Here is a 16842-nt window from a genome sequence, read left to right on the forward strand (position 1 = left end):
TAATAATAATAATAATAATAATAATAATCAGATTTTGATAATATTATTAAAAACAATATTATTAGTTTAATATTAAACATGATCCACCCACCGACCCATGTCATGGAGTTTTGATACTACAAAAAACAAATCAGGTATGATATTTTATTTTGTTTTTTTACCTTCCATTGTGTTTTGCAAATCATCAAAAACAAAAACACTCTGAAAGAAAAAATAAAAAATAAAAACAAAAAACAAAAAATAAAAAAGAAGTCTATTGACTTGTATGGCTGGAGTGCTATAAGAAAGTAAAACGTCTCTGTTTTCGTTGATTTTTGTGAAGCAGACCCAGCATCGTTTCAAGTGTTTCTGCTACTTCTTCAGGAAATTCTGAGCTCCGGTGGTGGTGGTGGTGATGGAGAGCACGTTGAAGGACATAAGAGATGGCGCTTCGGTGCTGGACCTGGACGCAAAGGCCACCGTGGGTGGTGGCGTTGAGGACTTGTACGGGGAGGATTTTGCCACTGAGGACCAGCTCGTCACCCCTTGGACTGTTTCCGTTGCCAGGTCTTGCATACTCTTGTTTGTTTGGGATCGTTTACTTTCTCTTATTTCTGCGTTCTTAGTTACTGACTTTGATATATTTTTTCAGTTTATGTTCTGGATCAGTGTTGATTTGTTTTCTTTTCTTGAATTCAATTTCTGTTCCTTGTTCTTGGGTACTTTTTTTCTTAAAATTGTTTTGTGCTCAGATTGAGATTAAAGCTGATCTGGGTTGGATTCTGAAAGCGATGCCATAGTCAGATACTGATCTTTTGATCTTTTCTTTGTTGTGCTGAAGTGGGTATTCGTTGTTGAGGGATCCTCGCCACAACAAGGGTCTTGCATTCAATGAAAAAGAGAGGGATGCGCACTACTTATGTGGTCTTCTACCTCCAGTAGTTTCCACCCAAGAACTTCAGGTTATATAGATGGTTGGCTCTGAGTTTGAAATTTTTTTGATCTGATTATTACTATCATTTCCTGTTAACCCTTTTCATTTCACTGAGCAGGAGAGGAAATTGATGAACACTATTCGTCAATATCAAGTTCCTTTGCAAAAGTACATGGCCATGATGGACCTTCAGGTACCTGTTTTACATGGCCATGTTTGGTTGTCTCATGATAATTTAATTGCTCCATGGAATTGTACATTGCGTTGGATTTGCGCAAATCCATAATCTAGAGTGGATACAACAAAGAAGATCGGATGTAAAACAGTAAATGATTCTCAATCATGAATTTTAGTAAATGCCACCCATTTAATCTTTCGCCTCATTTGACTTGATGGATGCAAGTTTTGACTGTTTTGTCAATTAAGATCTGGGACTCACAAATCAAGTTATCTATAAAAATAAAATGAAGGATTTAGTCCATGGGACATCCAAACTTTTTGTGGGGTTGCATAGGGGTCAGATGGGTTGTAAAATGCGAAGAGGGTTGTTAATGATCTTATTTGGAAGCTTGGATTTAAATTTTAAATGCTATGGGAGCAAAATAGAGTCATCTTGTTCAATGCAGTGTTCAAATGCTCCTTGTTGGGTGGGATTGATTTAATCTCTGCCTTTTTTCGTATTTCTTTCGACTTTTAGGAAAGGAATGAAAGGCTGTTCTACAAGCTTCTCATTGATAATGTTGAGGAATTGCTCCCGGTTGTCTACACTCCAACTGTTGGTGAGGCTTGCCAGAAATATGGGAGCATCTTCAGGCGCCCACAGGGTCTTTACATAAGTTTGAAAGAAAAGTATGATTAGTTGTTTGATTTGTAATTATGTTCTCAAATTAAAAATAGCTCTGAATTAATATGCTAGTGACTGGATTTGCAGGGGAAAGATTCTGGAGGTATTGAAGAACTGGCCTGAGAGGAGAATTCAAGTTATTGTCGTCACTGATGGTGAGCGGATTCTGGGACTTGGGGACCTTGGTTGCCAGGTGATTGTACTGGGATTCATCTCTTTAAATTCATTATTGGTTTAAAACATAATTCATAAGTTCGGATAATATTACAAAAGTGAAATAGGGCTTGCATGAAAATTTTTAAAATGTTACCAGGGGATGGGGATACCTGTAGGGAAACTTTCTCTGTATACAGCACTTGGAGGTGTTCGTCCTTCAGCAGTAAGTATTTCCAGAAATGAAACTGTTGCTTTTGCCTTATTTTTGTTGCACTTGTTTCTTATATAAGTACTAACAGCCAAACCCCTTGAAAATTTTATTTCAAGAAATCCAAACAACATGATTAAGTTGCAAACTTGGACAGAATTTTTTAAAATAAGCCCTGAAAACACTACCCCAATTTCCACTCTCCCATTTTAATCAAGAAAGTGTCTGACTTGCCTTCACAGTGCTTGCCTATAACCATTGATGTGGGAACAAACAATGAAAAGCTATTGGCGAATGAGTTCTATATTGGTCTCAAACAACGGAGAGCAACTGGGAAGGTTATATGATTTGTTGTTTTGTCCTCCTTAAATGAAAGGATCGTGCCATCACTTCAATATTGAGGTAGTTTTGACAAATTATTTTCAGGAATACTCTGACTTTCTGCAAGAGTTCATGTCCGCTGTCAAGCAGAACTATGGAGAAAAAGTTCTTATACAGGTTAGTCATTGTTGCAGTCACCAACTACAGTACATTCTTGATCATTAGATTGTCAGTATTTGAATTTTGTTCTTGCAATTACAAATATAGATCCTTTGACTGAATTTTTCAGTTTGAAGATTTTGCAAACCATAATGCTTTTGACCTGCTTGCAAAATACGGCACAACTCATCTCGTCTTCAATGATGATATACAGGTATGAAGTATTATAAAGGTGGAGCTTTTCATTAAAGGAATCTTTGCATTCTTCACTAATTTGTTCTCTGTGCAGGGAACGGCATCTGTGGTTCTTGCAGGGATAGTTTCAGCACTGCGGTTACTTGGTGGTACTTTGGCCGATCACAAATTTTTGTTCCTTGGTGCTGGAGAAGTGAGATCCTGTTCTCCACCCTTTTTTGTTTCCTTCGTATTGGTGTTTTTTTCCCCCCTTGCTACACTGGGAGAAGTTTAAAAAGCAATGAAATAGAGCAGAAAATTAGATAAATAATTTAATTAATAAATGATCCAATTTACTTAAGATCTATTTCTTTTTCTTTTTCATTATAATTTTTGACTTGATAATTGGACATGTTCTATGTTTATTTTCTTGAAAACTCTATATCCATTCCTCTTCATTGAGACCTATCCTAGTGATGCTGCATATTATCAGACATTATCATTGAAAAAAGTACATAATCAAGCTCATTTATCCCACCTTTGCTCCATCATGATCGCAGGCTGGAACTGGGATAGCAGAGCTTATAGCTCTTGAGATGTCGAAACAGGTATTCGCTTGCTACTACCCTATGCATGTTTAGCTTTGGTTTATGTAATTATAGCATAGGAATGTATGGTTATGGATCTGGAAACTTCGATGACATTCTCATTCACATTTAAATATTATATTGTTTATCTAGTTTTGCTCATCTTTTGCAGACAAAATGTCCTATAGAAGAGACCAGAAAGAAGATTTGGCTTGTGGATTCAAAGGTAGTAGAATTTTTTATGAGGATCTGTTTTGGATGAAAATATTTTCCCTTTGACATCATTTTAATTTCAGTTTCCTCATCCTTTTTCCTGCAGGGTTTAATTGTTGGCTCCCGTAAGGATTCACTTCAACAATTTAAGAAGCCATGGGCTCATGAACATGAACCTGTTAAGGATCTTTTACATGCTGTCAAGGTATCAAATCCGCTCTGTTTTTGTTTATGTCATTGATGGTTTAAGGGTTTATTGGTCCCTTATTATACACTCTTTACATCTTTAGGTGATCAAGCCAACTGTCTTGATTGGATCATCGGGAGTAGGAAAAGCATTTACAAAGGAGGTTATTGAGGCCATGGCATCCTGCAATGAGGTACCCCTCTCTCTTTTCCTTATATCAGATTTCAGTAACTATAATTCAATCAGAAGAAACTGAAATTTTTAATGACATGCAGAAACCTCTCATTCTGGCTCTCTCCAACCCAACCTCACAATCAGAGTGTACAGCTGAAGAAGCTTACACTTGGACTCAGGGTCGTAAAATGACATACAGGTTCTTATATATCTTATAACTAGATTGCAGAAGCAAGCAAACTAATCCTTATTTTCTGTCCTTTGCTGTTTTTTTTAAATGAAAAGGGTCGTGCAATTTTTGCTAGCGGAAGTCCATTTGACCCGGTTGAATACAATGGCAAAACTTTTGTTCCTGGACAGGTTGTACAACTATTTTTCAAGTATTTTGTAGTATAGCCTCCTCCACAGATATGGTTAGCCATCTAGGACTAAAGTTTATGTTTTCCTTGTCAATTCAGGCTAACAATGCTTACATCTTTCCTGGATTGGGTATGGGCTTGGTTATGTCTGGTGCTATCCGCGTTCATGACGAGATGCTTCTTGCAGCCTGTAAGTTGAGAACACCTTAAAAACAATCAAATCCATGGGGAAGAGAGAATAATGGGCTTTTACTACTTACACTTCTGACATTCTGCATATAGCATACAAAGTTGCATCAAGCCTTGTAAATTTTTGCAATAATACTGTTAGAATGGAAAACCAAATGATTTTGACTGCACGTAAAGATGCACTGGATTAAGTTTTTACTGTTTACATGTTTGTTGATTGTCTTTGAAACAGCGGAAGCCTTGGCCAGGCAAGTAACACAAGAAAACTTTGACAAGGGCTTGATTTACCCACCATTCTCCAATATCAGGAAAATATCAGCCAACATTGCTGCTAATGTAGCTGCAAAGGCATATGAACTTGGTGGGTGTCTTTTCTTGCAGATTTTCTTATATTACAAACACCAAATGCTTATTGTTTTCAGCATCATTTATTTTGTTTTCTTACTTTAATGCTTTTCTAGGTTTGGCGACCCGGCTCCCTCAACCTGAGAATCTTGTGAAGTATGCTGAGAGCTGCATGTACTCTCCTGTGTACCGCAGTTACCGGTGAACTGTTCTCCCAAAAGAGTTCCTATGGTCTTGGCCCATGGCTTGAAGTGTTGTTGAATTATGTTGTATCTCTGGTTGGTGTCTTTTCTTCTTGTGGTGTTCTAAGCTTTATTCCTGAAGCAGCATGGTTTTGAGGAGTTGGAAGAGCTGTACCTAAATAAATGAAGTTCTTAGCTGCTGGTGTGTTTCTCTCATAAGGTAAGTAGCTTCAAGCTAAAATTACCATCATCTATGTAATAATCTCTGAGGGGATGTTTCAAAAGTCAGTCTCAGAAGTGCATGAAGTCAATGTGTAGCACTAGTAAATTCATGTAAACAGGGCTTGGGCCACACCTTAATCTCAGCTTTCATGCTTTATTTGTCTCTTTCCTATCTCAATCATTTTGTTTTTTTGGTTTCCAACTCTCCAAAAGATGATCCACGCCCAAGATTCTAAATTAAAGGTGGGTAATCTATAACAATGACTTTTCATCCTTAGTTTTTTGGGGATTGCTTTCATGATTTGAAAAAAGAGTACACTATCCTTTATCACTCTTCTCATGGTCCTACCATTATTGGAATAATTAGAGGCAAAAGCAACCAAAGTCTCCACTTCTAATCGTTTCACGAAGACCAATAATGCAATAAAGAGTCCTTGGGCTGGTGTGGCTGGCGGTGCGGTGAGCCCATTGTGGTCAGTCCCCTTTTGGAAGACAAGGTGGGAATGGCGCATGGCATGTCGACCATATCAATCAAAAAAGTAGAAATAAAATAAAAAACAGACGTAAAGGTTCGAATAAATAGGACCAATGTAGAAAGAAATGTCACTATTGAGTATTTAAAAAATAAGACCTATCATGTGATTGAAAAATCTTCTAATCGTAGATCAAGGCTGTTGCTATTGTTCTAATCATAGGTCCAGAGTCATGGTTGATTGTCAATGGGATGATTTGGATTCTGCCTTCTATGTTTGCAAGATTTAAGGTGATATTACTACATAGGATTTGAGTTTCTTAACCAATCCAAAAAATTGGCTCTCTCGTGAAGATAAATTAGCACAATTATGATCCGTTTAATCACTGAGATTAAAAAATTTTGACTGGGGGAAAGTGTCTTAATGTGCTGAAAGAAAGGTTTCTTTAAGTTGATGTCTGGAATATTCTACTGGCAGATCTGCACACTGCCACCTCCAGTAGACCCTGTAAATTATAAATATGTCAAATATTTTTCTTGCAATTTAGGTTTAACTGCTCCAGCATCATGCAACAGAATGATTTACATTTAAGATTGGTCAGTCCATTTTCTTTATTTACCGAACTGGCCCAACTCCCAAGGCCGAAATTCTTCCTATATATCAGGCGGGAATGAAAGAAAGAGTCTTACTACTCTGTAAATCATCAATGATGGGAACAAGGATTACATTATTATGTAGGGACGATGCTCAACCTTTTGAGCACATTGAATTGGAAGGCTATTCAGGCAAAAAGGACCACTGCCATTAATACACCTTCCCCTATCCACTATAACTTAACTGAATCATTATTTCATATAAAGGTACTAGGCAGCTTGACTCCGCCTCCCAGAATGGAAATTTCATGGCAAATTTTTTCAAGCTTGATGTTTAGTGTACAAATTCAGATCAGCATGAGTATCCTTGTAGCGCTGGGTCAGGTAAGTCCCACATTTGACTGGAGGAAATCTGGCAGAATAAAGGTATAATTCAATATAGTTAACAAGAAAGTGTACAACAGATATAACGTCTTAATACCTTGCAGTTTATGTATTTTGCAACTGCCACCCACCTGTTCACATACATTTCTGGGTGGCATCGGGCATCATAGATGAAAAAGTAGTTTGTGTACCCTAACTGATAGTCTGATACAATTATCCATGCACAATGTTCTAGCATTCAATGTGCATGAAGGGTTCAGTGTAATTCGAATATCGGTGTTTACAGCCAAATCATAGTGATTAAAAAAGAGAGAACCCAATGATTAAATACTTATATTACTTGGTGGTTATGAGTTATGACTGTTGTCTAGAACGTTTCATGGAAGAGTGATGCTAAACTATTCCTGTACAGATAACAAATGTGAAATATCAACAACTCAGTGTGTGACATAGTTATAAAATAGTCCTTAGGATGATAATGCAAGTAGGGCACAGTGACTTGTTCCAATAGTAGACAATGTTTCATGTTGTAATTTATGACAGTTCTAAACACGTTAACAAAATTTCTGGATGTGGGTACTTACTTGGGAGGGTTTTTATCTGACTTGCAGGTTGGCAAGCATTCAACAAGACAATCATGACTAGGTTCCACAAAGTAGGCAATCTGCACAAGAAATAGGAATGAGATACATAAACTATATTTTCTCACCAAAGTAGGGTAATAGAGATACTTAAAACACATGCCAGATATATTTGGAAAGACAAAGCAAAAAAAAAGAGTCTGGAAATAGAGTAGCAATGTAAATGGTACTTGAAATTTTGAGCAAAAAATGATATGTATTACCTTGTGGCCCAGAAAGAACCAGAATGCCCTGACCAGGCTAACAAACTCTCTTCGTCAGCAAGACATTCAAATTCAAAAGTTCAAAACATCCTTCTAGTTTACATTTTTCTTCTCAGAACTTACAATCAACCAAGAAATCATTTCCAAAAAGTTTGGTTAGGTTAATGAAAGATCAGAGGTAGAGAACTGACTAGGTGATTAAAAACCTGGGCATGAAATGCAGATTTGGCCCCATTGTCAACACTATTGCCAAATAGTGCTGGGGCAACAAAGTTCCAAGGGTTTCATAAATTTCAGTATTCATTAGTTTTGTTTTATCAGAATTTCAGTATTCATTAGTTTACTTTCCACAGCCACCATTCCCACAACTAAAACCACAGGAGCAACAGTTTTGATATCATAAATTAGAGAACAAAGAAGATTTAGTTCAGTTGAAACTTGAAATGCATTAGACTTTCAAGTAACTATTCTAGACAACAAAAATTTCCACTTTTGAGCCTTTATTACACACCCCTAGCAAACAGATAAATTATAAATGCTTATAAATGGATTTGCAATGGTAAATGTTGATGTGGAAAAGAAAAATAGATAACAAATAAATTTAAGGCATTAAACATGGCGAAAGTATGAGATCATGGAATTATGGAACTATGAAACAACCTTTAAGAAACAATTATCATCTCCAATTACCAACATTGCAATTACATAAAATTCAAATACTTGCAAGAGGCCTTACAGAATATCTCTCTGGACCATGCACTAGAACCCGGTGCAATGTGGACCTGGATACACACAGGAAGAGAAAAAAATGCAGGTTACATATTGCATGAAGTAAAAACCAAAAACTCTCATGAAGAGATCTTGAGACATGGACTCAAAAATGACATGAAATAAAAAATAGAAAGAATGGCTGAAGTATGTTGAGATGATGGTAATGTAGTTCCTTGAGAATGAAACTGTTTTCCATTTGTTGACTTTTGTAGGTTAAAGTTGCAAGTTGATTTCCTTTTCTTTTTTTCCCTTTTTCTTTATCTCATGTGTACATCAAAGTTTGGCCTGTTTATTATAGTGTCTTTATAGTCATAAAAGAACTTGAAGAAAGGAAAAAGTTGAAATACACTAAAAAGGATATTTAATAATTGTCTGATCAAAAGCTTTAAATGGGATAAACACAAAGTATACCTCCTCAGGGAGGCTAAATCCTCTTTAATTTAAATTTTTGAAGGCAGTAGTTAGGCATGAGATTTATGTAATATCTATTACTTCAAATATAGAAGAAAAATCAAATTTAGAGAGTTTAGTATGGTCACGAATCTGATAAGTTCCTCCTATATCCTCAACCAAGAGGAAGATTCCATAAGGAATCATAAACTAACCACAGGAAACTAGTTTATTTTGACAGTTGGAAGATCAAGGTCATTTTGCATGAGACTAACAATAAAACAATAGCCATTTGGATCCCAGGTTACAGCTATACAGGAATGTCAAACATCATAATTGATTATAAAAATAAAAATAATTTTTCATTAATGCAAATAACAATAAAAATGACCAATAATCCAAATATCGTAAAGCTCCTAAAAATCCAGAACACATCTCTTATTATCAAATGGAACAGAAAAGCATTTTGGACCATGGTTACCACCAAGAAATGCACATTACTTGAAAATACAGTTGCTCCAGCGCTCCAGCATATCACCAAGATTCACTATAAACGCTCTGGAAGTATAAGACGGACCATTAAAACAGTAATGATACAATCAGGGAATGTTAATGTTCAGAGTAATGTAAAGAGAAACCAAATTGAAAGAAGAAGTCCAGGCCAAGTACTGAAGTAGAAGTATTCTTACACTATAATCAATAATTGACAATACATTATAACAAGAAAAAAAAAATAGATAATGAAGGTAGAGGTAAAATTTTCATTTTGAATTTTGTTTCTGAAAAATATATATATATTTTTTTTAGTCCAAGGAGAGGTGAAGAGTTGTGAGGTTGACAATGAGGTCAAATTTGTTTTTTGTCTTTTTGATGCTTGGAATAAGGTGTCTTTGTGTGCGTGTGTGTCTAAAGAGAGGTAAAGGAGTTATCAGGTTCAAAATGTATTCCTAACACCTAATCATGAAAAATGAAAACAGGATCCAGGGAGAGCCACTTGTTTATGCAATAGCACATTATAAAATCTGGGTTTTTTCATCTCAATAAAATATTTCCCTTTTTTGTTAATTGGCATGTGTTATAGAATTAGACATTCCTGTTACTTAATGGTAGCTTAACTCCAGTATTTGAATCTGGGTCAACCTATGAAATGGAAGAAACTATTAACTTTGGGCTTTAAACTCCAGAATGAAACAGATGAGAATATGCAAGCCTAAAATGAATACACACACAAACACAGATAGTGAGGCAGGAATCTGGGGAGGGGGACATAGAGGTTGTTTGGTGTGGTTTTGGAGTAAACACATGTGTGCACACGCATACAGATTTTGGATGGTTCTTGATCAAATATAGGTCACCCTGTTTTCCAGCTCTATATATCCAATAGATTCTCCAATTACTCACCCTTTTAATGGCGCTACATATTCCCATGTCTGAGGTCTAGCGTCCTTATCCTTGCATATCTGCAATGAATTGAAAAGTTTCAATTCACTTCCAAAATTATGTGAAATACAATTGTAACATAGCTTAAAAATTTTCTGCAGAGTTCATACTTGAAGTCCTAGGACATCATCTGTTGCCAAGAGGGTAATCAGGCCATAGTCAGAATGTGCACCTGCTCCATATATTCCCTTCAAGGGATCAGAGATTTGACCTGATGGAAAAAGGGGAAAACCCATCACGATATGAGTTATATACAGTTTTAAATGGTACAAGTTTGATGATAGAATCCAGTGACCTTCAATTTGATTTCCACCTTCATAATGCAGTAGGCGCAAGGTTGCAATAGGGTCACCAAGCATTTCTGGTTTATCAAAGAAATCACGTTCAAGGTCAAGGGCAAGAGCTATGATCCGTGCAACTGCTTTAGCCACCTCACTGAATGCAAATAAAAGATAAGGTAGAGAAAAATAAAATTTAAGAAGCATACATTACAGAGCACACAAGAAGTTATCCTCTAAAGTTCAGAGCTTGTGATGTAAATAAGATAATAGGACAAGCACCAAAACCATGGAACATAAAAGTTGCCATTATTTCCTAATCACTAAGAAGAAAACTCATGTACATTTGGGAACGGATGCATGTGCATATAAGACATAGTTTCATTAAATATGATATATTTGCAATAACTTATTAGAAAAGAAAAAGTTCGGCAGAACTTACAGCGCCTCTTGATGGAATTTCTCCATAGTCTGCCTCCATTCTGGCAAGCGATCTACTCGACAATGAAAAAAAATCTAAAATTGTTAGCGAAATTTAGAATGATCAACCTCAAGCAAGCCTTGACACGCTTAGACAGTCTAAGAATAAATCAGACGAAACACCCCACCGCCTAGTCCAAATTTCCGAAAACAAAACTTAAGGTTATTCAGGAAATTACCTGCAGCAGGCCAGACATTTGGCCCGTAAAAAGGCTTTTCTGATTTTGGATCATGTTCGGGCACTTCAACACCAATATAATATCCCTCCTTGTAATCTCCTATAACCAGATAACAAAACAATTTGTATCATTCACGAATCTTCAAATCGAAAAAATATCAAAAGAAGTAGAAGAAAGATGTTACAGTATCTTCAAACAATAATTCATGCATTCAGAACAATGCAACCTTCAGAGCCATTCACTGGCACTCTGAGCTATCCACCAGTGATGCTGACCAACAATTGAATAACATATGAAAATTTGAATAACGCATGAAAAAGAAAAAGGAAGCGAACAACCAACCATTCACTTGATTTTCAGGATCTAGAACTTCGTCGAGAACAGGAGTGTAGCCTCGATGCTTCTCGTTCCTTAGGTGCTTCATTTTCTCGCTCAACGGCAAAGTGAAAAACCTTTTGCTTTGGGCGAAAACCTCGTCCATCAATTCCTGGCTGATTCCGTGATTGATCACATAGAAGAATCCAGAATCCAAACATGCCTGAACCACAAAGCACAAACTAAGATTAAAAAAATTTCTTCTCTTTCTCCCTTCCCTTCCTTCTTTCTCCTTTCTCGGCAACCAAACGGAGGAGCTTGGATACAAAACGCACCTGCTTGAGTAAAGAAACGGATTTGTGAATGTCTGGACAGGAGAGATCAATACAGTTGAGCTCTGAAAAGCTCTGCCCCCGATTTTCCATTTCCCGGCAAACAAATTCCGATTTACGAGAACCACGTATTTTGAATTGGGAAAAGTATGCTTCGGCCTGCGAAATAAATAGCATTTCCAAACCAAGTTGTGGAATTCCAAGGTCCCTATGGATTGTTGTGCGTAGTGCGTACTGTGCTGTGTGAGTTTTTTATGCCCAATTTGCCCTTGCCTAATTTCCATGTCGACATCCACGTTGCATACCAGGCAGAAGGGTTAAAAAAAAAATTACATTCTAAAAATTTTCAAACATTTCTCTCAACTTCCCCACCCAAATAGAGTGTCCATCTGAAAATTTCAATGATTTCCCTAAACAAGACGAGAAATCTTGTTTTATGAAATTGAGAAATTTCAACCATTCAAGTGGTGAGGAAATCGAGAAAGAGAGAGAGATGTTTGAAAAATTTTAGACTATTATTATCATCATTAATCTTTAAAAAATTTCAACCTCGTTGATAAAGAAAAAAAAATGAGTTTCAAGATTAAAATTTTCCATTTAGGATTTAAAGTAAAAACTAGTCTAGATTTAAAAGAAAAACTCTAATTTCTATCATAAAATTAACCGTAGTCTCGGGTTAAAGTTATGACAAAACGAGTGAATGACAAGAAATCTTATTTTGAAAATTTGGGAAATTTGATATGGACGCTATGTTGGGTGGTGAGAGAGAGAGATGATTAGAAAATTTCATACTGCAATTTTTATTTTTTATTTTTTTTTTAGCCCTTCTACATACCATGCAACGTGGATATTGACATGAAAAGTTAGGTAAGGGCAAATTGGGCATAAAAAAACCCACTCTGCACGGAATGCGGAAAAATCCAATATTTTTCCACATTAATACTTGGAATCCCAAATCTTGGGTTTTGAAAAGCTATTTATTTCCAAATTGACAAGCAAAACATGCTTTTTGGAAGAACAAGTACGATGCTGTTTGGTCTTAGCAGCCTCCACCTGTCCCACCTTTCTTTTGTTTCACAACTTTTTGTACCCTAAGAAATCATGCCCGTAAGAAGCAGCCAGATTTTCACAAAATATTCTGGATATATGATTTTATTCATTTATTCGTAATTATCATAAGCTCTAACCATATATTATAAAATTTATATTCATTACGAGCCCCCGGCGTCTTAAATTCCTCCTTAGCAGAAAAAAGATTAAGATATAATTCATATTAAGATTAAGATTAAGATATGATTAATTAGACAGTATTTGTTTTTTAACTGAATAAAAAAAAGTTAAAATACTTGATTTTTTTATTCAATTAAAAATAATCTATTAATACCAATCACATATAACTAAAATAAATTTATTATTAATAGATTTAATTGAATTATGTTTGATAATGTTATTTTTACCTCAATATAAAAAAATTAAATATTTTAATTTTTTTTATTAAAAGTACGAGTGTACCCCACTTAGCAGAAAAAAAAATCCATAGGCCCAAAATTCGTGGTTGACTGACTGATGGTCATATCGCCGTAGTCATGGATCACCCCCACCCCCATTTCTTTACTTTTGTCGGCCATGGATAAAGACATCGATCACCCACTCTATTCTTTGCGTTTTTTACTTGTATAGCACGTTAACATAAATTAAGATTTTATTGATTAGGTTTTTTCTTCTCTCTTCAATTTCTTGTGGGAAAATTATTGGGAAAATTATTAGGATTTTTTTTTTTTTTTTTTACCTTAGCCTTCATCGTAACATAAATTTTATTATATACTTTCAAAGAGGGAGATGTAAAGTTAAAAGGTCTCAATTTGGTATCGTAAACTTTTCTTTTTTCTTTTTAAAGAAAAAAGAATGACAATAATTCGTAGCATTAACAAAGATTTAATATTAATTTAGTGTTGGATAATAAAAAGATAATTATTTGGGTTTTATTTATTTTTTCCTTTTTATATATTTTTCTAATACGTGCATTTAATGGTATTGAGAAAGTGCATTTAAAATGGGTTTCCTTTTTGAGAGAATTGTCTCTCAAATGTTTATTCAAAAAACACCCATGGATGATTTTTTTAAATTGTATTAAATATTTAATTTAAAAATATATATATTTTATATTATAAATGTTTTTTAAAAGTATTGTCAAGTAGATTATAGATTCTGTTTCACAATATTTTTATTTAAATTTTTTTAATTGAAATATTTTCTTTAAAAGTAATTTTTTGATTTTTTAAAATCACTTTTAAAGTTTTATTAAATACTTAGGTCATTTTTTGATAACTATTTTTTAAAACAATTATGAATGATAGTTTTTTAAAACTATTCTATAATATTTTGTAAAATAAAAAATATATTTGGGAATCTGAAATATTCTTAATATATTTTTAATATTTTTAAATATGTTTAAAAAAATAATTTTATATCTAAAACTTTATTTTTAATTATTATATATAATTGTATAATTATTTTTTAAAACAATTCTAAAAAACAACAAGTGAAAATAACTAAAAACAACTAAAAGATGTTATGTTATTGAGATCAAAAATAGAAAATAATTTTTAGTTGTTAACGAGTTTTTCAAATTTTTTATTATAAAAATTAGAAAACTATTTTCGAAAACAATAATTAAACAAACCCTTAATTTTTCTTAAGCTAAATGTGCTTTCTAAAATATGGGACCGAAAAATACTATTTAATGTAAAAATTTGTCCCCAATTGAAATACATATATGAATTATTTTCATAATATAATATAGGAAAAGGATTTGCAAAACCAGTTGATAAATCCACTTGCAATCCAGCTCATGTTGCACTTGGAACATATGCTTGCACATGGATTGCATGAGAGCTCCCATGGATACGGGTGTTGTTGGTTCGAAGAAATTGTAAATTATATAAAGACTTGTATCCAATCCCCGAAAGGGGCTTTTAAATTTTTTTCCTAAGACATCACAAACAATCTCCAAAGGAATCCTCGCAACTTTTAAAATGTATTTATATGATTAAGAAGAATTCATACTTATATAATATTAGAAACTTTTTCTCCTACCCGGAGACATTATAAAAAATCTTCAAGAATATTATAATGTGAGTCCACCAATCGAATATGAACTATTTTTAATATTGTAGACGTGTTTTAAAGGTATGTAAGTTTCACAATATCTACATAATTGAATGTGGGTCATTACTTTTAAAAAATTTCAATAAATTGAATCTTTTCATGTATTTTTTTCCTCATAAAAGTACACTTTGCATCTAGAAAATAAAACATTTTGGACTAAAAAATGATAGAAAATAAACAAATTGAAAGAAAGAATAACAAAAAAATTCATCATAATATTAATTTAATACAAGAATTGTTTAAGCATAACCTAATTTCATCTTAAACTTTAAATTATTTGTATAATATAAGTGGTGGATTGTTCAATTTGTTTCAAAATAAGGAATTTGGTCAACCAAAAAAAATTAATACAATAAATTATTGGAAAAAGATATCACAATCAAAAATAAAAAATAAAAATCCCGATTGACCTACTAAATTCATGAACTTTATGACATGTAATTACATGAGCACAAATTTGTAAGTCAAAGTTTCTTAAAAAATTCATTTAGCAGACGTTTAGAAATCTTTTTTAATGATAAATTAATCTTGGTTAATTATAAAATAAAGAATTTCTCAACCCTGATAAAAAAAAAATAAAAAAATTGAAACGAAAGATAAGAAAGAAGGCATTTCTGATTAGCTTACTTGCAGCTATTAGAAATTTAGAACTAAGTCTCAAGCCGTCGTACATACCTGACCCGGAAAAAAGGGTCAAAATTAAGCCTGGGGCCCAGGCGGGCTTCATATGAAGCAAATGGCTTCCATCCGAGAAACATCATCCCTGGAGTTTTCAGTTGTACAGGGAAGAACTCATTTGTCAACGAGAAAAAGAGAAACAGCTTGCTGTGCCCCAGTTTTTTGTGCTTTAGTTCTCTGTGTGTTGTGGTTCTCTGAAATTGGATGAGAAAATATATATCAAATAAAGGATGGTAGGTAAGTATGACAACATACCATGTGGGGCGAGCATTTGCCTTGACATTTAGCAGTATTCAAACAGAAGCCACCAACTCACGGATCAGTAAGATTGTTTCATGCAAAGACTATGATGGAAATGGAAAAAGGAATTCTATATTTCAAATAGGTAAGAGTAGTATACAAAAGGATTTGCGCCTACTGGGCGAAAGTTTAAGCAAAATCCAAAACAAACATCTTCCTTGTATTGACCAAGGCCAGAAATCCGAGAGTATACAGTGAATATATCTGCGATCACTGATCAGTCTTTGCCGGAGACGCTGCACCGGCACAGCGGACAGGAGTTGCGGAGGGAGAGCCATGAAGCTATACAACCGGCATGGTAGACATGGCCACAGGGAAGTTGTTTACCACCCTCACCTGATTGAAAGCCTTCCCTGCAGACTGTGCAGGCGTCCACTGCAGTAACCGTCGGCATGGTGGATACCATGGAGGTTGATTTTGAGATCTCACTCGTATCATCCACTGCTGTTATAGCCAGGTCGAGATCAAAGCACAGATCGATATGACGGTTCACCATGAGGCTTGATTCTGGGGATTTGGCTGCCATACAAACACAGAGACAGAGAGAGATATTTATAGAGGGAGTCTTATCTATAAGAGAGAGTGGGGGTTTGACATTGTGACCAACTGTCTGGATTTTTATAGTTGGAGGGGCACCAAAAGTGCAAAGGCGCGTCCTACACGGACTAGCCTTTGTGATGAAACTCTGCCCACCATCAAGGCTTGGTTTCTCTGCAATGGGCATGGGTACCAGTAATTACAAACGTAAGCTCTGACACAGTCAAGACACGACCACGATGGGTTGATGATCAAAGTGATTAGAGAATTGCATTCTGGCCGCTGCGTACGCCAGAGCAGCCAAGTTCTCCTCTTTTGACCGAAATACAAGACAATGAACAAGTGGACACTGGCCATGACGTGGGCCACCCTGATCCCATGCGTGAACCATGTGGTTTGATCAAAGCTGTTCCCTTGGGAAGTATTAGGCGAGCCGTTTCATGTTGG

The 16842-nt window shown here is 34.9% G+C and overlaps 3 protein-coding genes across 6 annotated transcripts; 1 reads left to right on the plus strand and 2 right to left on the minus strand.

Moving 5' to 3' along the window:
• Positions 1-301: 301 nt before the first annotated feature.
• On the plus strand, positions 302-5398 carry LOC117924620 (NADP-dependent malic enzyme). Its single transcript, XM_034843298.1, has 19 exons — positions 302-546; positions 821-941; positions 1032-1106; positions 1611-1762; positions 1845-1950; positions 2071-2136; positions 2364-2459; positions 2548-2619; positions 2732-2815; positions 2891-2989; positions 3336-3383; positions 3535-3588; positions 3682-3780; positions 3866-3955; positions 4038-4116; positions 4223-4296; positions 4395-4485; positions 4717-4845; positions 4946-5398. Exons 1-19 carry the CDS (start codon positions 395-397, stop codon positions 5032-5034), a joined length of 1776 nt encoding a protein of 591 aa, XP_034699189.1. The 5' UTR covers positions 302-394; the 3' UTR covers positions 5035-5398.
• An 878-nt stretch (positions 5399-6276) lies between these two features.
• Positions 6277-11881, minus strand: LOC117924621 (2-oxoglutarate-Fe(II) type oxidoreductase hxnY-like). 4 transcript variants are annotated; one of them, XM_034843301.1, is made up of 11 exons: positions 11716-11879; positions 11408-11603; positions 11066-11164; positions 10849-10900; positions 10442-10563; positions 10239-10339; positions 10090-10148; positions 9190-9246; positions 8264-8309; positions 7268-7347; positions 6277-6711 (listed from the first exon to the last, which is right to left on the minus strand). In XM_034843301.1, the coding sequence occupies exons 1-11, from the start codon at positions 11803-11805 to the stop codon at positions 6621-6623; spliced, it is 993 nt and encodes a 330-aa protein (XP_034699192.1). In that variant the 5' UTR covers positions 11806-11879; the 3' UTR covers positions 6277-6620. The 4 variants fall into 4 exon arrangements, with proteins under 4 accessions (XP_034699192.1, XP_034699190.1, XP_034699193.1 ...); XM_034843299.1 differs by having other exon boundaries at positions 10424-10563; XM_034843302.1 differs by lacking the exon at positions 9190-9246 and having other exon boundaries at positions 10424-10563.
• Positions 11882-16075: 4194 nt separating this feature from the next.
• LOC117924809 (E3 ubiquitin-protein ligase RNF181-like) lies at positions 16076-16582 on the minus strand. The gene has a single exon (XM_034843519.1). The coding sequence runs from the start codon at positions 16580-16582 to the stop codon at positions 16076-16078; it is 507 nt and encodes a 168-aa protein (XP_034699410.1).
• Positions 16583-16842: the final 260 nt, after the last annotated feature.

This window comes from Vitis riparia, chromosome 11 (genome assembly GCF_004353265.1).
Source record: "Vitis riparia cultivar Riparia Gloire de Montpellier isolate 1030 chromosome 11, EGFV_Vit.rip_1.0, whole genome shotgun sequence".
Lineage (NCBI taxonomy): Eukaryota > Viridiplantae > Streptophyta > Magnoliopsida > Vitales > Vitaceae > Vitis > Vitis riparia.

Coding starts and splice junctions, on each gene's coding strand:
- LOC117924620 (XM_034843298.1), top strand. CDS start 395: ATGGAGAGCACGTTGAAGGACATAAGAGATGGCGCTTCGGTGCTGGAC. Junction 547..820: donor TGGACTGTTTCCGTTGCCAG/GTCTTGCATACT, acceptor GTTGTGCTGAAG/TGGGTATTCGTTGTTGAGGG. Junction 4,297..4,394: donor AAACTTTTGTTCCTGGACAG/GTTGTACAACTA, acceptor TTGTCAATTCAG/GCTAACAATGCTTACATCTT.
- LOC117924621 (XM_034843299.1), bottom strand. CDS start 11,805: ATGGAAAATCGGGGGCAGAGCTTTTCAGAGCTCAACTGTATTGATCTC. Junction 10,340..10,423: donor AGGTGGAAATCAAATTGAAG/GTCACTGGATTC, acceptor TTTTTCCATCAG/GTCAAATCTCTGATCCCTTG. Junction 8,310..9,189: donor TGGAGCAACTGTATTTTCAA/GTAATGTGCATT, acceptor GTGTGTATCCAG/GTCCACATTGCACCGGGTTC.
- LOC117924809 (XM_034843519.1), bottom strand. CDS start 16,582: ATGCCCATTGCAGAGAAACCAAGCCTTGATGGTGGGCAGAGTTTCATC.